Here is an 18386-nt window from a genome sequence, read left to right as displayed (position 1 = left end):
GGCCACAGTTCACGGGTTATTTTAGGTAATGACGTCGAGGGTATAGGCGCAAGGTATAATAGACCAGATTTTTGCAGGATTTCTTCCTCATTAAGTCGTCCATTGCAGCAATAATATTAAACCGACACGACTGAAAAGCTTCAAATTTGACACAAGTAGACATAAAACTATGCTTTATAGGAGCTACAGACATTAATGATTTACTGCTGTGTTATCACCTATGTACGCCACGAGTTTTCGGTTTCGATTCTATAATCACATGACACTAAAGCATGACATGCCTGTAATGGTATGTTCTGTGTCATGCACAATGCGTGGGCCATAACACTGTCAGTTCCAGTCACACCAACACAGCTCCTGTGCAGCTCTCAAAATGGCGTCAGACAAGCAGGATATATCGGACAAAGGCGACTCCGTTGACGCTGGCATTTTAGGAAAAGGCGACCGGAAAACCGTGAAAGCAAGCGACAAAGGCAAGTATCGACTCGGTCAAGCAGACTGACTCACGGTCACAATTCAATACTTTCCTCGGTTACACAAAACAATAATACAGGCTGTAAAGCTGCTTTATGCTCAAGTGCTCTCATTTGGGACATAATGGAACCATTAACGTTTATAGGAACTCTACGAAAACAACAACTAGTTGAAATGTACAAGAAAATAGGACAAGTCAATTAACGGAAACGGGGAAACATTTCAGATTTTGAAGAGACACAGTTAATGAATTTATTGTCCCTCGAAGGTAAAAGACTGCTACGGTTTTATCATTGGTTGTGAATTTTGGGACTGAAATGATTCATGGTATCATTTGCATTATTGGTCAGTAAGTTTCGTCATAACAACCGGGTGACCCCTGACCCCTATCAGATCGTGCAGGCTGAGGCTTTTCTCCAGGTATAGAAGAGCACGTATGCGAATTTCAGTGTGCTGAGCTGAGACAGCATCCATATGTCGTGCCTTTTATCTTATTTTCCACTATCTTAGAACTCGGCATGCAGGCTTCAGGATTGTGTATTTTGAGAAGTCGCAAATTTAATATTTGAAATTCCACGACAGATTTGTCGATTTTGCCTCACATGTCAATGTTTCATGACACAAGAATTTCGACACTGCAATGATTTTTGGTGGTTTCTGAATCAGTATCTGTATGATGTCACCCTGTACTGGCACTCATGGGCAATTTTCAGAATTGCGGCAAAAGTGGCCTCAGGTTGAGGAACCCGTATCTTTTATTGATATAAACTGTCAAATTATTCATGGAAATGCAGAGTGGACGCCATAATCCGAGATCGCTCAGAAGTGGTACCAATCTTCTTTCGTTTTTCGACTCTTTCTACATATAATGATTAATTAGATAAATCATAAATCCATAAGCTGGCCGGGAGCCCTGCCTTGGCTGTAAATATTTGCCTTTTGCACAGATTTTAACAGGGTTTTGCACACGATGATCGCCAAAGTGCTCGTAAGTGCACTTAATTTCGTAAACGTATGCCCGGTGTGTAGGCTTTTGTCTACTTGACGAATGGGAAGACTGCTATTAAATAATGGCATATGGAAGATGGAAGGATACTCTCTGCAAAATAACTGACGTCTTAAAAGTTTTACAGTATTTTTTAAAGAACTTTAAGGGAAAGGCTTTATTGTTTAAGGACTTTGAATATTACTGAATGGTCGCAATCACTGTGCCATTTTAACAAAGTAATTTGTAAATTTCTGTTTTACTGATGTTCGACAGGTGTTGAAAGTTCCCCCGGTGTGATGAAATTTGGTGAAGGGAGTGAACCTATGGCAATTGATAACAGTTCTGCAAATGGCGCGGAAGATAGATATAACATGACGTACGCAAAACGTGGGAAAGCTGTGATCATCAATAACCAGAAATTTAAGAGCCTGAATGAACGTAAAGGGTCGGATGTTGACCGTGAGAAACTGAAAGAAATGTTTAAAAAACTCGCGTTTTCAGTCAAAATATACAATAATTTGACTTGTGGTGAGTTGAAGGACGTTCTCAAAGCGTGTAAGTATATTTTGATATGATGTGTGACACTATGACATGAATAAATGCATAGGTTTTATGAGATCACTAATATCTCAACAATTGTCACAAACTATTACGGAATACTGTGGTACTTCCTTTCTTACTTACAAAAAGGAAGTGCAGCCTTCCAAAGGGCGTCAGTTACCAATGTATACCTTCCCACGACATGAAAATCCTGGAACTGAATAACCTTGTCACACAAAAAGGCCCCCTTGCAGTTCGAAAATGAGAAGTTATTCGCGTCCACCCGACGAATTAACCGTGAAAAGCTGGCATATATCTAACACTTACCTGATTCCAAAATAAGGGTTTTTATGTTTTGTGACATTATTGATTTGATTAAGCTTCAAAATATTTCTACATGACATATCCTTACCTTGGCGGCCATATGTAAAGATATAACAGGCTTGCACAATATTCGGTATCTGAATGCGCCAGGGAAACTGTAAAAAAACCCAGAAGAAAGCCTTTCTACTGCACGTGCCTCGACTTGTCGCTGTCAGTACAAGTTCATCGTCGCTAGCTTCAAGACACTGTAAAATGTAGATCACAACTGACTCGAGGCTGTAAATCTGACATTCTTGTCAGATGAACTCTCAGCAATTTGAAAGTAATGATAGTTTGAAGATGTTCGTTAGATTACTATTTTTATCATTAATGATTCAACAGTCACCAAAACGTTGACATTGTAGGCTGTGATTTTTGGGTTAAATTACGGGACGTTATCCCGCAGAAAATTCAAAACTCCAATCATTGTTACAAGTTTTCAAAAATAATATCAAAAGTAATTTGCACTCTAAATTCGAAGGCTGAAGTGTTTTTACCCTAGTCTGTATTTAGCTGTAGCGTGCAATTAATTGATTTTTGCCATTTCACTATCTGCCACTTTTCTAATTCGTTTTAATATGTTCAGGGTTACATTGCTTATTACGGCTGATTTTGCAATTTTCATTGGAGGATCATAAAGGAAATAAGTTTAGAATTTGTTCGTGTTACCCTCAGCATGTGACGTTTTACTTTAATTTCGATTTCAGAGTAATTATATGTTTTTTAATTGACCTTAATCTTGTTCTGAATAGTTTTCTCTGAGGTTATCAAATCAAATCAAATCAAATCGAATCGAATCAAATCAAATCAAATCAAACTAAATCATAGGGCGTATGCTCATCGATTCCCCAATCTGGCTCCTGCCTTATGGTTGAGGAAATAAGCTCTCGCTTCAACCAATCAGACGGCTTGGTTCTGAAAAAATACTGTTACAATGTACTTCAGATTCAATCTTGTACTTTAAGTTGTGGTAAAATTCGAAATGAATCAAATTTTACAAGTATGCATTCCTTATAAACACAGATTTGACCAGCTACCCTGTAACAGTAGGCGTGTATGCAATTAGCCTTTATTCAGAACAGATTTTAAGCTGACTGGCTTTGACCACAAAGAAAGTTGTGAGCTAAGTCTAAGTCTAAGCCAGCCTTTTTTACTGGAGGTGGTCTACTACCTCCGGAGAATGTGATGGTAGGAACAGACTGGACTGGTAAATGGAAATAGCAGGCAAAGAGCGGACGTATGCCGCCTGACATGAGATCTAGTACCAGAATTTTCGACACTGATCGATGGCGTTCAAGAGTTGACTCCCTGCTAGCGAAGGCAATTGAGCAGGGGAGAGCGGAAAGTCCTGTCCTTCCTCTGCTGGTAGCCAGTCACTTTTGGTACTCATCTTCAGAAGAATTTTGCCTTATCCCCACCTGACATCTTGTTATTAGCTGGGCTTAGTTTGATTTGCATTAAAGCGTATGCCAAATATTTTTTCAGTATCAGAAGAGGATCACAGTAACTCCGACTGCTTGGCTATAGCCATCCAAAGTCATGGAGCTGACAATGGTGATATTTATGGTAGTGACGATGAAACTATCCCGATCCTGCAGGTCGCCGAGTATTTCCTTGGAGATAACTGTAAGTCGCTTGTGGGGAAACCAAAGCTGTTTTTCATACAGGTAAGGGTTGAATCATGAATCATGTCAAAACTGGTTGCACAACTGGTATCGGCACTCATTGTATGAAAATAAATGTAAATTGTATCATTCAAATATCACAATATCACATGGCTATAGAGTACGTTGTGGCCAGCAAATCTAGACTGTCTCTCTCTGTCTCTCTCTCTGTCTCTCTGTCTGTCTCTCAAATGTTCCTGGAAAAGCGTTTTGCCAAGTCTTTTTTACTGCCTCAATAGGTTCTTTCATTCCACGGAATTCATATACTATCATGTTATCCAATTAGTATTGTTCTATTGTATTCGGTGAAAAAATTGTTCCCAAGGGTGTCGATTTTTTTAAACAAAAATTGACGCATGCATTATTCTGTATATCTTACCATTCCATTTTTAAAGTCCCATTATTTTGAAATCAACTATTGTGTGGTTAAGCAAGCTGAAATTGTATAAATCTCACTTCTGCAGATTACAACCAAATATATTCCATTCTAGGCTTGTCAAGGTACAAAGACTGATCCTGGGGTTGATCAAGTTGATGCTGCTTTGGACGAATCACATGAACCAACTCAACGTCTTCCTGTATGGGCAGATTTTCTCATCTGTCTTTCAACAATGCACGGTACCCTTATCTTGCTTATTTGATGAAGTAAAACCGTTGTGTTTGTCACTCTATACGTTCATTGTGCGCATATCGCCAATTGACAAAATGTATGTATGTATGTATGTATGTATGTATGTATGTATGTATGTATGTATGTATGTATGTATGTATGTATGTATGTATGTATGTATGTATGTATGTATGTATGTATGATGTCTGTATGTATGACGTCTGTATGTATGTATGTATATCTGTCTGTCTGTCTGTCTGTCTGTCTGTATGTCTGTATGTATGTATGTATGTATGTATGTATGTATGTATGTATGTATGTATGTATGTATGTATGTATGTATGTATGTATGTATTGATATATTCGATCTATCTATCTATCTATCTATCTATCTATCTATCTAACTATCTATCTATCTATCTTTCTTTCTTTCTTTCTTTCTTTCTTGTGAATGTGCGTATTTATCGATGGTCTATATACGTAGTTATGTACGTAAGTAGGTAGGTATGTTACAAATGTCTTACGTAAGTAAGTTCGTCCGTGCACGAGTGTCTGCATTAGTCCCAGCATTTCAACATTGCACTATATAAGCTGTCCTCTTTGATACGCATTTCCTTTTTTCATTGCTGTACTGCTATTCTAGTTATCAACGTAGAAGCTCCTTTGATCGTTAAACATTAGATAAGAATACCATGATGATATCTGCATTTGCAACCAGTGAAAATCAACCATTCTGTTTTCACATTATATTGCTCAGATCATGTATTCGAAAAGTGTTATAGTCATGTATATTTTGATTTAGTAAACAATAAACGCAATTTTTGGTTAAAAAACAAAGTGATGTAGACTTCATCAAATTTATTGATTTTTCCAAAGGTTACTACGCATTCAGGAACTCTGAGAAAGGTTCATGGTTTATTCAAGCAATGGATGAAGTATTTCGTCGACATGCCGAGAGTATGGACCTGATAAGCATGATGACGCGGGTCAACAGAAAAGTTGCACTTGAATTTGAGTCCAACGTCCCCAGGAAACCAGGATATCATAAGAAAAAGCAAATTCCTTGTATAATGTCCATGCTGACCAAGGAGGTTTACTTCACCTGGAAACCTCCTGTTGAAGAAGTGGAAGAAGAAGAAAATGAGGAGTTGGGAGAGGAGCAAATGAATCGGGCTTTTGATATAATAGATCAGGCAATGTCCCCATTCTAATATATTTAACAATTTTTATTTTGCGACCTCAAGGGACCATTAGAAAGTTATTGGAACAGGTCAAAAGAAGGCTGCTTGATGTAATCGGTCGAGTAGTTGATTAGGAAAGATTTTAACTAACTTGTCGAAGTGATTTCAGTATGGTTGTTTGCCGTTAAATGAACGAACGAACGAATGAATGAATGAATGAACGAATGAATGAGTGAGTGAGTGAATGAATGAATGAATGAATGAATAAACGAACGAACGAACGAATGAATGAATGAGTGAATGAATGAGTGAGTGAGTGAATGAATAAATGAATGAATGAATGAATGAATGAATGAATGAATGAATGAATGAATGAATGAATGAATGAATAAACATCACATTGTCTACCGCCTAGCTCCCTATCATTATATTCTTAAGATTTTCAAAATAACACTATTACAAAACTGAAAGAATAATAAGCGTCCGGCAAATGACCACGTTACGGTTTAAGATGTAATTGGTGTGACCTATGTAGCCATTCTGTTAGTAAAATAAGAAAGTATTTACCACTCTTGCTATTTTGAATAAAATCACTGTGGATAGAGGGACTGTGATATAATTATATTATGCAAGTACCTAAAAGCTTTTAATAATAAAGGTATCGCCATTTCACTTTTTCCGATTTAGTTGTCTAGCCACTAAATGATATCTTAATTTGACGGGATCCGACACTGTTACCAACCAGTTTTCATAATGTGTATAACATGTTAATCTATACATACCAGTTGAGTTACTCAGAATTCATCGTTGTTTTTCTTTCCAATCTTATGCAGAAATAAAGTTTCCAATCTAATTTTAATATCATGTTTTTAATGTCTGTTAAAGGTTACAATGTGAGACGCGAAGTGTAAACATAACAGTTTACTTTTTTGAGTATTTAATAATTGTCTCTGTCATTTTATTTTATATTCTTTGCAATTTTTTCCCCAAAATTGGACTTGCATTTCATTTGGTACATATAAATTACAAATACCGTTGGTAAATGGTGGAGGGATGGTTGGAGGGATGATTCTGCCTCATCAATTAAAATTTCTAACGACTAAAGGCAATCACCCATTCCGCCAAGGCGCCAATTAGAGTGTGCTCATACTTAGATAGTTATTGTGTCTTGGTGTAAATTAACGTTAAAGTATGTCTTTTTGGTGTTAGTCAATCACAAGCGCCTCATACGCGAGATGACGACAAAATGTCAAAACTTACATTCAGACTAGTGTTTTGTGAGGAGAACTAAAAGATCGATAGCAGCATCGAAAAATGCATTTCTTAAACTTGTTGAAATACATTTGGAAAATGATAGATGTTTGTGTCGGACTGGATCTCTTTTGGTACAGCTCAGAAAAATAGGGTTAATCAAGAAATGTTTCCTTTCAATGACACTTCATAAGCGTTTCTTAGGGCAACCGACAATGATGTGTTCGAAAAACAAAATAACTACGTTGAAAAATTGATCGATTTACGCAGCGACGAAATTGAACAAGTGAGAGGCTTTGTCTCTTTTGTAATATTATAACAGACTTAACCAGGTCATGACTCGTAAACATCGCCCTCAATGTGCCAACAAGCACGTGTGTTAATCTTCCAGGATAAGTTTCCTTTCGTTAAACCTAATAGCACAGTACTAGTGACTGAAGAATCTCACTCATAGCTTCTTACTAGATTCTTACTGAAGTCAACAGATTTGTTTCATTCAATTGTACGCATGAACAATATACCATCGCTTGTCAAAACCCAAACTTAAGGTATAGTGATCGAAAGAATCGTTATACTTTGAGAATGACGAATGCAAAGAAGCGACTGACGTCAGTGTTTGAGTCCGATTGCCAATAACTGATGGTTTACAATCTGAACAACTTAAAATATTACATTTCCATGAGCTTCTCCTTGCCTGCCCGAGCCAAAAGATATTGAATAATAGTGTAGTCACCTTTTTGTGTCCTTTCATACTCAATTCCATCTTTCATATATGTACACGATGGCGATCTCTTTCCAAAATAAAAAATCTGAGTTACAAGACGCCTGGGTGATGTTTTGCGCCTCACATAAACCACTGTACGAGACTTCGTTATCTTTTAACGGTGGCGGGAATATCTAATGCCCCATTACAACTCCGGCATTCTTCAACCACAAGGCTCTACAACGGTAATGATAAGCATGTAGTTGGATTGAGGTCCACTTTTTGGGTATTTGAAGTAATTTGTTCCTTTCGTTCGACTTATATTTCAAAGCTCACTTACTGGAATCAGCCACAACGGTTATAAAACAGCCTATCATTATGTAACAACCCGGAACCACAAACGTAAGATGCAAATTAACCATAACGGGGCCCACACCTCTGGCTATAATGACGTGTACCATGCCGTACGCTTCAGTAGGAAACTTTATGAATGCTCTGGTATGAGTATGATGATTTGTTTATTATAAGATTTAAAAATGCAAACGATAAAAATACTGAAGTTTGAGAGTTATAAACAGTACAAATAGGATGAAGACTTCTTTGATGGTTAGTTAGAACTACTGTCTATGGTTAGCAATAATTTGTATGTATGTATGTATGTATGTATGTATGTATGTATGTATGTATGTATGTATGTATGTATGTATGTATGTATGTATGTATGTATGTATGTATGTATGTATGTATGTATGTATGTATGTATGTATGTATGTATGTATGCATGCATGCATGCATGCATGCATGCATGTATGTATGTATGTATGTATGTATGTATGTTTGTATGTTTGTATGTATGTATGTATGTATGTATGTATGTATGTATGTATGTATGTATGTATGTATGTATGTATGCAGCCCACACCTATTATCAATATCAAACTCATCTTACATAATAGCGAAGTTATAGCAGGCAATAAGTTGCTTGTTCAATTTCACTGTCAATCATCGGACTATTTAGCATGTACATTACAATCTATCGATGTCTCAGGTGTAGCTCTGTCGACAGAGTCATTTTAATCAAAACATCAAACAAATACAAATGTTATATTTTTGCACTCTAAACAGAAAATATAAAAACCTTTCATCCTATGAGATAGAAATGATTACTGAGTTTATGACTGATAAATGAAATATTATAGACCAGAATATTTTCACATGAGTATTACAGCTGTATCATCGTCTAGGCTTTTCCTCATCAAAATATTTTCATTTTTGAATTAAGATTTACGTTGCTTATGTTCTTGCAACAAATACGGATTGTGGTCTGCACTGAAGAGACCCAATGCAGCATATACCCTTCTTCACCGTGTGAAATGTTCCGTATACAGGTATGCACCTCGGAAGTGAAAGACTTAAACTTTTCTCAAACTTTCCTTAACAAAACTTTCAGCCATTCTCTAATTAAATCAAGAATACAAACCGGGGGTCACCGTGCAAAGTTTGGTACTAGAGAAACAAATAATCCAAGATTTACCGATATTCAAATTCAAAATTGACGCAATCTCTGTGTTAACTCAATTGAGAAAAAATAAAACTTTCAATTTTCAAAAAACTAAACTGGTGAAAGTTTCCTTAAACCTACCGCTTTAAAATGATCCCCCACAAGTGGTATATCAGAAAAAAATTGTAAAAGTTTGTGAGTCCGCATATCTCTACCGTAGGTGCGTTCTACCTTAATGGATTCTTACAATAAACAGTAGAATCCATGAGGTATCAATCAACATCTAGCAGTCGGAATCCAGCTCTAGAAGAATACATAATGGATTTCATAATGACATGTTAGATATGTGAGCTTCTTTTATTGACAATGTGATTACTATTGATTTTTTTATGATTCGCGAAACACAGGGAATGATCTTATTCTGGGCGTAAAATTATCAAAAACAAGGAAAATATTTAAGATGTAGAAAGTTCAGTATAATTTAGGTCATTTGCACTATTGTTCACTTAACATGTAGACTCCACACTGCGAATCATCATCTGTAGTTCCATTTAAGGGTTCACTATACGGCTAGTTTTCTGAAGCACTCACGCTCCTACACTCACTATCACACATCGCATACACAAACTTTATCGAAGCAATGAAAACATCGCTTAATTCTGTCCACAAGCAGAGTTATCAACCTAGGAGACTAGAACCACTAGAAAATAAGGCTAGTTTTCAATCGGGTTCGAACTCAAAGCATACAGCATCCAGTCGCCAAGCGGAGGGGCAACGCCCTGAACCGCTCGGACAAATCTCAACTCTCAAAAAAGAGTGGTTCAATAACAGGGCTAAGTTGTTACATTTTTCTAACTGCGACCGCTCCACACGTTGTAGAGTTCATAAAGCACTCACGCTCGTACACTCACTATCAAACATCGCACACACAAACTTTATCGAAGCAATGAATACATCATTTTAACTGGGCAAAAGACAGCCTCGTGGACAATTCTGTCCACCAGCAGAGCTATCAACTCAGTCTCATTTTGGTAATCAAACGAATAATTACCTGTACAGGGAATGCCGTGTTATCATTAATAATTCAGTCAAGGTACAGATGGGAATTATGTAAACATTCTCATCGTCTAGTCTGACTGGCCCCAGTTATTTGTTGAATATTCTGAATACGATAACTGACAACTTATCGAAAGCATCAATAAATTCATTCTAAGGTAGTTAATACCATTGCTAGAAGAACAAACGTTCATTAATGTTTGAATAAACTGGTAATACATACACTTTATTAACCCCCAAAATGCTTCTATCAATTCAACAGCTGTATAATACCAATGTTTATCTGATATCCAGAAACGACCTTGAAACACAAGAACTAACAACAACGCTCCTAGAACGTCTCTTTCGAAAAGGTTCATTTGGGATAATATGCATCTGAACCAACCTCATTGATATTTCATCGTCAGGCTAACATTTCATAAATTATATGCGGGTATTTCATGTCGATAAAGAAACATTGAGTAAGTTATTCAAATTTGATCTTGCCATTTTCGATAATGGTTCGCGTGTTGATGAGTATATCATACAATTATAGAATTTTTTAATTGTCATAATCAATATTTAATGGTTACTAAATAATAAGGGCTCTTCTCAATGCAAAAGGTTTTCTTTATACCAACCTGGTCATCCGACACATAACAAATTGCATATAGTGCCATAGCAACGGACTTGCGTGGACGATATTGCTTATGTTAAAGGCAATAAATGAATTATGTCCATTAATCGACTTAACTGATGGTCCAGGAGAGAAAAACATTTAGCTGCTGCAATTCACTATTTCTTAGTTTCTAAGAAAGATTAACTTCTGCAGATGAACGAGCTCTGAGTATGGCCTTGCATCATAGAGTAGTTTGTACCAGGGTAATGGCGAAATTGTTTATAGTTACCGTGAGTTTGGTTACATATGGTGCAAGTGCCTCGAAAGGTAAGTAGTGTGTTTTATATCATGCAGAGACGAATACTTTTGTTTCGTCCTTTTATAACGCGATAGACAATGTAACATATCCATTTGCACCTATTCGCTACCACTTCATTTTGTGTCACAATATGTCACTTTCGGTTACATAGCACAATGAAAAGATGCTGTGGCATGCCCATACTTATCAATTGTTTTTTCCTGCTTGTGCTCAAAGAAGACCATCTTACGGCTTAAACTTTTTCGTACGTTCTCAGACTGGCATATGTTGTATGCGTGGTATTGCTTCAGCTGAGAAGAGCTCCGTTTGTGGAATTACGTCTAGAATTTCACCATACATTTAAATATGATTTGCTCTCTTCCCAATCAGAAATAAAAATATGATGCTTTTTTAACTTCAAATTTCCATCCCAAAAAGATACAATTTTAATGTATTGACCGAATGAAATGTTAACGTATACAACGTGCCAAATCGAAAAATTATTACTGTTTGTGTTTTAGACAGATGAAATTAAGGATGCGGAAGAGTTGTGAGCACTCAAAGTTTAAAAAATAAAATAACCTCATCAACGCAAGAATTAGGGTAAATGTTAAGTATTAAAAAAACAACGGAGCAGTTGTATCGAGCGTTTGTGTTACTAAAGTTGAGCAAAATAAAGTTATATACACTTAAAACGTTTTGCCTCTGAAAGTGTTGTCGCCGCAAAGGCTACTGCAGTCAGACTGAGATGAATTTAACGCTTGTTAGAATCATGAAATACCTTTTCAATGTCATATTCATTCATATATATTCAAAAACTATGAGGCAAAGTGAACGTGTTTGGAGAAAATTCCGTTACTGTGACATCCAATCCTCCCAAAGTCGTTCTAATCGAGCTGAGGGAAAAATGCTTATAGTCCTTGACATTCAGCAAATCCGATCCGGTGACGCGGGTTTCTTTTCTTTCTTAGTTTCCTTTCTTTTATTTTTACTCGTAGTAATGCTTGTTTGGCACTATTGATGCAACAGCTTTGTCGTTATCACTGGCTGCATAATACTTCCGTTTTCTCTTTAGCATTTTTTGGACATGAAAACAAGGATATCGAGGATAGCTGTAATAATAATTATTTAACCGCGCAAACGGGCCATGACGCGCAGGTTCTGAAATGGCGCGCGGTGACCAGAAACGATCTTTTTAGGGCTAAGAGTACAGAAACACGTAGAAGGCGACAGTAAAAACTGCATTTAGTGCGCTCATGAAATTCTGTTAAAATCTAGCTCTTACCTTTTGCTTTGTAACATTTTAACGACTTGCTCTATTATGTCCCCGCTTCTCAAAATGTATTTAATTGTTGATTCAATTCTGGCAATTTGTATTGTTGGCGTTATTTATACGCTAGGTGTGAGTTTAGCCCCTATGATTGTCAGCATAACGGCCTAAATAACTTCTGACCATAAAATAAAACATTACAGAAATAATCTTATAGATAGATAATAACTTAGCCCTTTTATCAACTGCATATTATTTATGATATTGCTTTCAGATCCGAGTACCCTTGAGTTCAATAGCCCATATACTAACATAAGCGTTTCAAAGCCTATTAATGAAATGTCTGAATTGACCGTGTGCGTCTGGATCAAAAGTAAAAAGAATGAAGGAGGTGTTTCATTGGTGTCGTATTCATCTGATGATACCAGTAATGAGATCCTTGTCTATTATGAGACAACCGGATTCGAACTCTGGATAGAGGACACAGTTGTACAAGGTGATGAACTTTCGCTACATGATGGCTCATGGCACCACATTTGTACCACCTGGTCATCAAATGATGGCGGCTGGGAATTTTACAATAATGCTGTCAAACACGGGAGTGGCATTGGTCTAAAAACTGGCTACAACGTTAGAGGTGAAGGCTTCATGGTTTTAGGACAAGATCAGGATATCCAAGGAGGAGGATATGAAGAAAACCAAGCTTTCATTGGCAGTTTTACAGAGTTCAACATGTGGTCCAAGGCACTGAACGACGCTGAAGTTCAAGGAATAACTGTGGATTGCACTGCTGAAGGCGATGTATTCACTTGGAATATTGGTGACCTTCGGATACATGGCAATGTTTCGCTGACATACGAAGATATTTGCGGTAGGTAAATTAGTTTCATAATAAATTGACATGAGGAGTGGCTGCTATCCGTACCATGAGGGTTGCGTGACTGTGCAGAAATTTGAGCCGCAGTAAATAATTGATGAACGTCGTAAACTTAGGAACTACTATAATTTTCAGAGAATCTAAGTTGACTGAAGATATCTACACACATTATAGACCTATTTATTATACAATAATATTTCACTCATAATACGTTATTTGAACAGGAACCGCGACTATGAAAGCCCCATATTTGGCTAAGCTATTGATCGGACATGTTGTAATTGGTCCCAGAATTCCGTAATTTTTTATATTTTAGGTGTCCACTGTCATTTAATCTTGCATAGGTTTTCTTCGAATATATGGCGCCTATACTTAAATCGAAAACAAATAAAAACATGTTGAAGTTAATATTTTATGGTAAGCGTCGTCAGGGTGGAGCCAAATTAATATTTGTATACTGTATCACATACAACATGACACTTCGGATGATGAGATCTTTGCAATTTATATGTTTGTCTTATTTTGCTTAACAAAAACGTAAAGATCCAATGCAATATCTGTCTTCTCCGATTACAATGTGCTAATGGATATATCCTTAAATGTATTTTTCCTGTGAAAGTTGGTTTCGCAAGCTCTTTCACATACTTAATGATGGGATCAATTCAACAGTCTTATCCTATTCAGACGTATCATTAGGGAGACGGGATCGATCGATCAAGCAATGTTTTTCAACAATGCAACTAAAGTGAAATGACAAGTTGCCAGCATTCATCCTTGCATACCTTGAGCCTTCCAATTAGTATAGTATACTAAGGGACCGTTCAGTTTTTACGGCCGGGGGGGGGGCGGCAAAATCTTGTCGCCGGTGTTCAAAAAAATGATGACCCCCCTGCATTTTTCGCGAAAAAATGATGACCCCCCCCTTTGTCAGACGAAAAAATTTGATGACCCCCCCCACTGAAAAATAACCAAAACCCATATGTCAAATTTACCCGCACAGTTTGGATTTGAACTCCAGTACGCGGCGCACTTTATTCGTGTAGCAGAGATGCCAGTGTACAAACTTCTCAGCCACATCCATGCAAACGTCTGTTAATTAGGACGACTGTAAGGCAATTTTTAACTTCATTTCCATAGACAACTTATGTCCATGGACATTGTATAAAGTAAACTTTATTGGAGTGGTTCGCCAAAGGCAGCCCTCCGGTTAAGAGGGTCATGGGCCATTACGTAAAGTCAACTTTATTCTAGTGGGCAACCAAAGGTGGCCCACTGGTAAAAGAGGGTCGATCATGGCCATTGCATGAAGTAAACTTTACTGAACAGGGCCGCTGAAGGCGTCCGGCCGTTAAGATGGTCATGGGGTATTACAATAAAGTCAATTTATTGTAGTGGGCCGCCGCAGGCGGCCCGTCGGTAAAGAGGGTCGATCATGGCCATTGCATGAAGTAAACCTAATTGGAGTGGGCCGCCAAAGGCGTCTGCCCGCTAAGAGGGTCATGGGTAATACATAAAGTATATTTATTGTATTGGGCCGCCGAAGGTGGCCCGCCGGTAAAGAGGGTCAATCATGGCCATGGCATAAAGTGGACTTTATTGTAGGTATTATGTTTTTGAAAATGTGGTGACCCCCCCTTTCCTACCAGTGAAAAAGTGATGACCCCCCCTTCTTGGATTCCAAAATTATGATGACCCCCCTGGATTTTGCCGGCCCCCCCGGCCGTAAAAACTGAACGGTCCCTAAAGTAATAGTTTCTTTGCTGACGTTGCTAAAGGGATACAGTCGCATGAACTGCGCTCAAAGGTCGTATGGGACTCATACGACCAATGTAAACATGTCTGTCATAATCTACATCGTGTTAAATGTTTGTTTGTAAACAAGAAGCTCGCACATGCGCAGTTTAGACGACTGCTTGTTTTCAACATACATAAATCATTTATTAGTCTCACCTTGATAAGCATTGCTATGCCAACCGGTAAACAAACCAACTGACTAAGTGTCACATAGTATGAAAAAGGCACAAGTTGCATTATGCAAAAGTATACCATTTCCTTGTTACTTCATCCTTACGACGCGTACCATTACATATTAAAATACAAAGGGTTTTGTATTAAAATACAAAATGCAATTAACCTTTACAAAACCAACTGATATATAATATAAAAAGCACGGACATTGAAAATACCATGGATTTCAAAATGCAATTAGTCATATAAAGCAAACTTATTGTGAATAGAGGGGTGCTGGTCTGTGACCTCTTCCGCAACAACGAAAGGGTGATCGTGATTGTATACGCCATTTATATTTGCATGGTATGTGCATGTTTTTGCGTTCTCCTTGAGTTCAAGCACTCAAACAGTGTCTTAACATTTTTGTCGACTTTTCATACACCCTTAATAATTGTGCAGCGTCAAATCATTTTCTAAATATTGTATCGTTTATCGACCTTTAAAAAACTGAAGGCCAAAAGACGAAAGCCCAAACGTTCAGTAGACTGCCAAGGTTAAGAGAGCTTTAGTTAAATATGTTCATACTTCTTGTTTGTATCTCTCATGATTCTTTAAAGAACATTGGCTTTGTTTCTAGGACACCATTGTAGTAAATATTCTCACAAAATCCCACCCTGTCTGTTTTACGTCATATATTTCGTGATTTTCGTCTGTGGTTCTTATCGGCACAATGCATTACAATGACGGATTTTTTTACATTGAGGTAGAATGATTCTAACTACGCGACAGTAGAGGGTAATTATACTTTCTAGGATGCCTAAAAAAACTAACCGGTTCTGCTCCATATGACTATCACACTACTAAAGATTAAATATTCTTTCTTGAAGAACTGATCACTTTACAGTTACTCGATATGGCCGGCTCCACGCATATTCTGCCACCACCACTTCTAAATGGAGACCTCTGTAAGGTTATATCATGCAAATCTTTTTTGAGTGAGATATCATCTTTCTACTAGGCTATATGACAAGGGAGATGATTTCAACTTTAGTATCATTAATTTCCCACATCTCATCAGTAATATTCCACTCTCACCAGCCTGTAGGGTATACATTTACCAGCTTATTCGATATGCTAGAGCATAGCCATCTCTCTTACACACTGTTAAATCAAGGTTACACCAGAGAAAGACGTCTATACATTCAAACGCTTTTTGGCAGGTAACACAAGCTGGTAGATAAATACAATACCTCTCTTCGACAAATGATCGCTGATGGCATCAGTGACATTGGGCCTTAGTGACCACTACCTATTTGACGTAGAGATTGATATATAGCGGGTGCCTCATGTGGGGCAGGATGCGCTTACTATTTTCGAAACACCTGACATTACTTCTTGGTCTTTAGGCCAGAGGTCCATATACCTTTCTTTCATGAATCAGACTTTGCTGTGTGTACCGGTGATTTACTGTCTGTTCTGTGCTGTCTATGTTTACAACTGTTGTATTACGAATTTTGACATAGTGTTGTTATTGGATTACGAATTGGTATGATTGCGAATATATTATGTCACATTATCACATACAGTGAAAAATATTGCTTGCTGCAAATTATATTAAATGATATGAAAAGTTGAATTTAGCGTAACGTTTACCCAAGAGTTCGATAACCCTAGAAATGTAAAAGTTAATCAAAGTAGAAGGACAAATAGGATCAAAAATTAGGATGAAATAACATACAATTACATTCCAAAACTTGACTGGTATTAACCAGCATATGAACCACCAGCTGTGAAACATTCTACCCTATAATATTTCAGCAACCTATTAAGCTGGTTAATGTAGTGGTCCAACCGTCGGGAGCAGGTACACCGATACAAATGTCATACAATGACATTTGTAATGTATTATGATAGCAGCGACAGAACAAGGCGGAGGTAACGAGCACCAATAAATGCATCACCGGATCAAACTACTCCTAATTTCACTGTATCTGAAAATCACACCGATCGCCGCAATGGCAATACATATAAGCATTTAAAAAGTAGATAACAGTGGTGAATGGTTTTGCAGTTGAACTCAAAGCCTCTAGCCTCTGTACTAGGCAAAGAGTTATGCTGATTGAATCAAGTGCATTCATATAAAACATTCAGCGTTTCGTTGAGTGTACTGCTATAACATCATGCAGATAACGCAAACTAATGAGTAAACAATGCAGAGATTGCAGAAACCCTGGTACTTAGTGATAAGAAAGACGCTTAAGGAGTAAAAACAGCTCGAACGAAGAGAAAGTTTCAAGTTTGTGTTCAACAGTCATAGACGCATACATTAATATCTCACGACTCTGACAAGTTAATATCAGTTGCCAGACTAGACTCGAGTAATGTTTTAAGCGAAATCTACTTTAGGAAGCATTATTTAATAAGTAAACATACAATAATCAATATATACATATATGGTTTGAATAACACGAAATTATTAGGGTTGTTTTATATCAACGTTTACCTTTACAGTTAAAAGTATATTTTAGAATGGGAGAGTAGCAGAAACCGGTAGATCAACTATGTACAATCTTAAGTTAAAATATCATCTGTCGACCTTTAATGTTACCCCTTTGCGTAAACAATACCTGAATGAACATTTTACATGACATGAATAATGGTAATTGGATTCACAATCGGACAGTCGCAATAATACAATTTTAGCGTTATTGAATATGGATGAAAGCCGTGAAAGCCGTGTCAAGTGTCAGCCATTGGCTCGGATCTGCATGGCACGATAAAATTTGTTCCATACATTATTAACCTGTTTATTTAAACCAAACGCCTATAATCTGGTCATTAGGGCAATAGCAATTATTACCTTTTGTGACCATACGTACCAGAGCCCGTTTGCTCTTTCCTGAAACTATAGGAAAAACAAATTTTGATGTGTTTCTGGCGACGTACGACCACGAGCGGTAGGTGACAAACGGGCATTATAGCCAAAATTAAGACCACATATCGGGCTTTTTCAATGTTTAACACATTTAAGCTGTTCTATCTTCTCTTATCGCTTTTTTATA

At 37.3% G+C, this 18386-nt stretch overlaps 1 protein-coding gene across 1 annotated transcript; it reads left to right on the top strand.

The window, feature by feature from the left end:
* Positions 1-290: 290 nt before the first annotated feature.
* Positions 291-9380, top strand: LOC139122975 (caspase-3-like). The gene is made up of 5 exons (XM_070688902.1): positions 291-473; positions 1736-2017; positions 3851-4032; positions 4521-4647; positions 5516-9380. Exons 1-5 carry the CDS (start codon positions 374-376, stop codon positions 5848-5850), a joined length of 1026 nt encoding a protein of 341 aa, XP_070545003.1. The 5' UTR covers positions 291-373; the 3' UTR covers positions 5851-9380.
* The last annotated feature ends 9006 nt before the right edge of the window (positions 9381-18386 follow it).

This window comes from Ptychodera flava, chromosome 22 (assembly GCF_041260155.1).
Source record: "Ptychodera flava strain L36383 chromosome 22, AS_Pfla_20210202, whole genome shotgun sequence".
Classification (NCBI taxonomy): Eukaryota; Metazoa; Hemichordata; class Enteropneusta; family Ptychoderidae; genus Ptychodera; species Ptychodera flava.
This window is presented reverse-complemented; position numbering and strand designations above follow the sequence as displayed.